The 6,989-nt window shown below is 38.9% G+C and overlaps 2 protein-coding genes across 2 annotated transcripts; both read right to left on the bottom strand.

Annotated features, from left to right (window-relative positions):
* Positions 1-1,759: 1,759 nt before the first annotated feature.
* On the bottom strand, positions 1,760-2,347 carry LOC126214914 (uncharacterized). Its single transcript, XM_049941555.1, has one exon. It carries the CDS (start codon positions 2,345-2,347, stop codon positions 1,760-1,762), a length of 588 nt encoding a protein of 195 aa, XP_049797512.1.
* Positions 2,348-5,568: 3,221 nt separating this feature from the next.
* LOC126214913 (uncharacterized) lies at positions 5,569-6,153 on the bottom strand. The gene has a single exon (XM_049941554.1). It carries the CDS (start codon positions 6,151-6,153, stop codon positions 5,569-5,571), a length of 585 nt encoding a protein of 194 aa, XP_049797511.1.
* Between the last annotated feature and the right edge of the window lie 836 nt (positions 6,154-6,989).

The following is a 6,989-nucleotide window of genomic DNA, read 5'->3' as shown; positions in this document are numbered from 1 at the left end:
AGGAGAAGCATCTAAGTTGATGCAACCGCCCAGTAAGAAGAGCTACATTTATAGTTTTAGTTATCGATTATTGAATTATTGGTCGGTTTGGTGCCTTGGACATGACCGAGGACCTTAAGATTTTGCATGAACCGAGGACTGGCAGCCACGTAACACGAGAAAATGTGAAAAGTGTTAATATGTAGTAAAAACCTTAGAAAATCTCCGTGTTTCGTCATTCACCATCGAATCGATATAACGCGAGATCGTCACATTGGTCGCATTTCTCTCTGAAACGGTTACATTTATGGTCTGCCAGCCCTTGTCGCGTGCTGCGGTATGTGGGGACAATACAAGCAGCACAGTAGAACACAGAAGAAGCATCCAAGTTGATGCAATCGCCCAGTAAGAAGAGCTACATTTATAGTTTTAGTTATCGATTATTGAATTATTGGTCGGTTTGGTGCCTTGGACATGACCGAGGACCTTAAGATTTTGCATGAACCGAGGACTGGCAGCCACGTAACACAAGAAAATGTGAAAAGTGTTAATATGTAGTAAAAACCTTAGAAAATCTCCGTGTTTCGTCATTCACCATCGAATCGATATAACGCGAGATCATCACATTGGTCGCATTTCTCTCTGAAACGGTTACATTTATGGTCTGCCAGCCCTTGTCGCGTGCTGCGGTATGTGGGGACAATACAAGCAGCACAGTAGAACACAGGAGAAGCATCTAAGTTGATGTAATCGCCCAGTAGGGGAGAGTGGGGGAAATACACGCACCCAAGGAAAAATCGATGTGAACCATTCTTTACGTCATTAAAACCTACGAAAATAAGTACATACCATACAATGGACATTTCTTCACATATTCCAATCGTCTGTAAATAGTTATAAACAGTACCTTAATTTTGAACATTAAAATAAAAAAAAGTGCAAATGCGTGGTATTCCCCACCCCTGAGGGTAATGACACGCAAAGTACTGGGTAATAGCACGCAAAACAAACAAATTATAAAAATGTACAATACTTGCTATTTTTATTTGCTTATTAGTTACTACAAATAGTAAACAGTATATTTAAGATCGAAATAATGTAATTCTACAAACATCTTTTATAATTTTCGTTTCTTACATTTTACTGATGTGAAAACAGTTCATTTTCTAATACAGCAAAAATCGCACTTGTAACCTTTTGGGAGTGTTCCAGCCACTACATTCTTCATGACTCCATCTGCTAGAAGAAATACATCGATACTATAGATCTCCTTCTTTCCCAAACTCTCCACAAACTAAACAGACATCTTGTGAAATCGCCAATGGATCAATATCATCCATTTCATCGTCATCACAAATGTTCTGCAAGTCCAGATTTAGGTCATCCTCGTTGCTACTTTCACTTTCTTGGCGGTGTTTCTTTTTATATGTCTGTTTCTTTTTCGAGACTTTTTTAAGTTGCAGATTTCTCCACTTATCTGCTTTCTCCTTATGATTTCTTTTCTTGCTTCCTTCAGCTTTCTTTTTCATGGCTTCTTTTTGTTTCTTTATTCATAACTCTGTTAGCAGTTTATTCTTCTCTGGAGTTGCTGTAAGGATCACTGACTTTCCCTTAGGCTTTCCCTTGGCTTGTTTCGTCTTAGGAAGAAGTTGGATAGGAGATATGTGAAATACACTAACATGCTTGACACATGCACTTTTAGTTGATGTTGTTGTGACCTCTTCTAGGCCTACTAGAAGTGGAACATCTTCTGCTGGAGATCCAGGAATCTGTTCTTGACTCATTTTGTGGATATGTGGCTCGTTTGAAGATGCAACCACTTCATTTCCATTTGTTGCATCGGAACCTCTTCATCTTCAAGGACAACATCTCTTAAAATCTCACATTGTTGTAAGTCGTCATGCTGAAATTTGTTTGGATTGAAAGAGCAAATCCCACCTGCCTTAAACCCTGACTGCCCTTTGTCCATGGTAGTGACCTTAATATATGCCTTATTAAAAAGTTCTGCTAACTCACATGGTGTAATTTTTTGATACACCTGTGACTTCATATACATGTCACATTCATGACTGAAGGCTGATTTCAAAGAAGAAAAGAATGGAACATCTAGTGGTTGAGGCTTGTGAGAAGTGTGTGGAGGTATGGTTACCATGACAATAGAATGTTTTTTACAAAATTCAAAAATTTCAAGTGAAATGTGGCTGCTGTGATTATCTAAAATCAGCAGCACAGGGTAATCAATAGTTGATTTTACATTGTTCAGAAAATCTTGGATCCATTTGAAAAATAATGACTCATTGGACCAGCCATTGACGGAACAACCATATATTGTTCCAACTAGTCCACCTTTACTTAAGAGATATGACATCCTCTTCCTGGGGAAGATAAACATAGGGGGGATGTAGGTACCAGCAGTACTGAAAGAGTCAAGTTTTTCCCCCTTTCCCAAGACGTGGCCCCACCTTTAGGAGCCAACATTCTCTCCAGCTTTTGTACAGTATTTATCCCCATTTCCATCGACGTTGAACACTCTCCCCTCTTTAAATTTATATTTTTCAAAGACATGTTCTAAGTTTTTAAAATATGCATTAACCTCTTCTTCATTAAATGCCTGTATTCTGTTAATGCTAGTTGCTTCAAGTTTTCCCATGCTAATACTTAGGTTTCTTTTTAAAAATAGAGTTAGCCAATCCTTTCCAGCTAACCCAGATGACTTATCGAATTTGTAAGCAATGTTGTTAGCCTCTGCATACTCAAATGCAATCTTTCGCAGCTGGGTGCATGTAGTGCCATAGAGCAGCTTGGCCATTGTAATAACATGATCCCTAATCTTATTTTCCTGTTCTGTCGAAAATGTTGGGTTTTTTCCAAGTTTTGGACCCTCGGTATTTTTAACGTTCATTCTCGTTCGCAGAGTAGATTCATGAATTCCCGAAAGCTCTTGATAGTTCTCGTATTTTTCTTCCAGATTTGACGGCATCAAGAGCCTTACAAAGTTCCTCTTTCGTCCAACTTGCTTTCTGAGTTTTTCTTCAATAATATCGACCCATCTGAAATTAAAAAAAAAAAAAAACTCGTTAGTATCAAAAACATAACCTGCAAGGGGGAATACCACGCACTTCAACATGTGCGTGGCATTACCCCACTGTAAGTTCGACGACTAACCTAAGCATAACTCGGCACCTAATTCAAATAGCGGGACAAATCAACAATTAAATTAAAGGTTTCATCTAGGGTTAGTAGTTGATAAGCAAGAATTATATTAAAGCAACTTATAGTAACCCTTACCTTGCAAAATAGAGGTGACCAAAATTACATGAGACACGCCGAAAATAAACAATACTTCACTGCTCCAACAATGTCACTGGAAAATGGCTGGCGTAAGCCGCGTAGTAGTTGTTACTCCTGCCGGCAGGGTGTAGCACCAACTGGGAACAGCTTGCACTATTCAAACTGCATAAATCAGCCTGCGTGGGATTACCCAAATGTGTGTAATTCCCCCACCTTCCCCTAAGAAGAGCTACATTTATAGTTTTAGTTATCGATTATTGAATTATTGGTCGGTTTGGTGCCTTGGACATGACCGAGGACCATAAGATTTTGCATGAACCGAGGACTGGCAGCCACCTAACACGAGAAAATGTGAAAAGTGTTAATATGTAGTAAAAACCTTAGAAAATCTCCGTGTTTCGTCATTCACCATCGAATCGATATAACGCGAGATCGTCACATTGGTCGCATTTCTCTCTGAAACGGCTACATTTATGGTCTGCCAGCCCTTGTCGCGTGCTGCGGTATGTGGGGAATATACAAGCAGCACAGTAGAACACAGGAGAAGCATCTAAGTTGATGCAATCGCCCAGTAAGAAGACCTACATTTATAGTTTTAAATATCGATTATTGAATTATTGGTTGGTTTGGTGCCTTGGACATGACCGAGGACCTTAAGATTTTGCATGAACCGAGGACTGGCAGCCACGTTACACAAGAAAATGTGAAAAGTGTTAATATGTAGTAAAAACCTTAGAAAATCTCCGTGTTTGGTCATTCACCATCGAATCGATATAACGCGAGATCGTCACATTGGTCGCATTTCTCTCTGAAACGGTTACATTTATGGTCTGCCAGCCCTTGTCGCGTGCTGCGGTACGTGGGGACAATACAAGCAGCACAGTAGAACACAGAAGAAGCATCTAAGTTGATGCAATCGCCCAGTAAGAAGAGCTACATTTATAGTTTTAGTTATCGATTATTGAATTATTGGTCGATTTGGTGCCTTGGACATGACCGAGGATCTTAAGATTTCGCATGAACCGAGGACTGGCAGCCACGTAACACAAGAAAATGTGAAAAGTGTTAATATGTAGAAATACCTTAGAAAATCTCCGTGTTTCGTCATTCACCATCGAATCGATATAACGCGAGATCGTCACATTGGTCGCATTTCTCTCTGAAACGGTTACATTTATGGTCTGCCAGCCCTTGTCGCGTGCTGGGTTATGTGGGGACAATACAAGCAGCACAGTAGAACACAGGAGAAGCATCTAAGTTGATGTAATCGCCCAGTAGGGGAGAGTGGGGGAAATACACGGACCTAAGGAAAAATCGATGTGAACCATTCTTTACGTCATTAAAACCTACGAAAATAAGTACATACCATACAATGGACATTTCTTCACATATTCCAATCGTCTGTAAATAGTTATAAACAGTACCTTAATTTTGAACATTAAAATAAAAAAAAGTGCAAATGCGTGGTATTCCCCACCCCTGAGGGTAATGACACGCAAAGTACTGGGTAATAGCACGCAAAACAAACAAATTATAAAAATGTACAATACTTGCTATTTTTGTTTGCTTATTAGTTACTACAAATAGTAAACAGTATATTTAAGATCGAAATAATGTAATTCTACAAACATCTTTTATAATTTTCGTTTCTTACATTTTACTGATGTGAAAACAGTTCATTTTCTCATACAGCAAAAATCGCACTTGTAACCCTTTTGGAGTGTTCCAGCCACTACATTCTTCATGACTCCATCTGCTAGAAGAAATACATCGATACTATAGATCTCCTTCTTTCCCAAACTCTCCACAAACTAAACAGACATCTTGTGAAATCGCCAATGGATCAATATCATCCATTTCATCGTCATCACAAATGTTCTGCAAGTCCAGATTTAGGTCATCCTCGTTGCTACGTTCACTTTCTTGGCGGTGTTTCTTTTTATATGTCTGTTTCTTCTTCGAGACTTTTTTAAGTTGCAGATTTCTCCACTTATCTGCTTTCTCCTTATGATTTCTTTTCTTGCTTCCTTCAGCTTTCTTTTTCATGGCTTCTTTTTGTTTCTTTATTGATAACTCTGTTAGCAGTTTATTCTTCTCTGGAGTTGCTGTAAGGATCACTGACTTTCCCTTAGACTTTCCCTTGGCTTGTTTCGTCTTAGGAAGAAGTTGGAACAGGAGATATGTGAAATACACTAACATGCTTGACACATGCACTTTTAGTTGATGTTGTTGTGACCTCTTCTAGGCCTACTAGAAGTGGAACATCTTCTGCTGGAGATCCAGGAATCTGTTCTTGACTCATTTTGTGGACATGTGGCTCGTTTGAAGATGCAACCACTTCATTTCCATTTGTTGCATCGGAACCTCTTCATCTTCAAGGACAACATCTCTTAAAATCTCACATTGTTGTAAGTCATGCTGAAATTTGTTTGGATTGAAAGAGCAAATCCCACCTGCCTTAAACCCTGACTGCCCTTTGTCCATGGTAGTGACCTTAATATATGCCTTATTAAAAAGTTCTGCTAACTCACATGGTGTAATTTTTTGATACACCTGTGACTTCATATACATGTCACATTCATGACTGAAGGCTGATTTCAAAGAAGAAAAGAATGGAACATCTAGTGGTTGAGGCTTGTGAGAAGTGTGTGGAGGTATGGTTACCATGACAATAGAATGTTTTTTACAAAATTCAAAAATTTCAAGTGAAATGTGGCTGCTGTGATTATCTAAAATCAGCAGCACAGGGTAATCAATAGTTGATTTTACATTGTTCAGAAAATCTTGGATCCATTTGAAAAATAATGACTCATTGGACCAGCCATTGACGGAACAACCATATATTGTTCCAACTAGTCCACCTTTACTTAGGAGATATGACATCCTCTTCCTGGGGAAGATAAACATAGGGGGGATGTAGGTACCAGCAGTACTGAAAGAGTCAAGTTTTTCCCCCTTTCCCAAGACGTGGCCCCACCTTTAGGAGCCAACATTCTCTCCAGCTTTTGTACAGTATTTATCCCCATTTCCATCGACGTTGAACACTGTCCCCTCTTTAAATTTATATTTTTCAAAGACATGTACTAAGTTTTTAAAATATGCATTAACCTCTTCTTCATTAAATGCCTGTATTCTGTTAATGCTAGTTGCTTCAGGTTTTCCATGCAAATACTTAGGTTTCTTTTTAAAAATAGAGTTAGCCAATCCTTTCCAGCTAACCCAGATGACTTATCGAATTTGTATGCAATGTTGTTAGCCTCTGCATACTCAAATGCAATCTTTCGCAGCTGGGTGCATGTAGTGCCATAGAGCAGCTTGGCCATTGTAATAACATGATCCCTAATCTTATTTTCCTGTTCTGTCGAAAATGTTGGGTTTTTTCCAAGTTTTGGACCCTCAGTATTTTTAACGTTCATTCTCGTTCGCAGAGTAGATTCATGAATTCCCGAAAGCTCTTGACACTTCTCGTATTTTTCTTCCAGATTTGACGGCATCAAGAGCCTTACAAAGTTCCTCTTTCGTCCAACTTGCTTTCTGAGTTTTTCTTCAATAATATCGACCCATCTGAAATTAAAAAAAAAAAAAACTCGTTAGTATCAAAAATATAACCTGCAAGGGGGAATACCACGCACTTCAACATGTGCATGGCATTACCCCACTGTAAGTTCGATGACTAACCTAAGCAAAACTCGGCACCTAAATCAAATAGCGGGACAAAT

Source organism: Schistocerca nitens, chromosome 12 (genome assembly GCF_023898315.1).
Source record: "Schistocerca nitens isolate TAMUIC-IGC-003100 chromosome 12, iqSchNite1.1, whole genome shotgun sequence".
NCBI classification, from domain to species: domain Eukaryota; kingdom Metazoa; phylum Arthropoda; class Insecta; order Orthoptera; family Acrididae; genus Schistocerca; species Schistocerca nitens.
The sequence above is the reverse complement of the archived record's forward strand: the minus strand, read 5'-3'. Positions and strand labels throughout refer to the sequence as shown.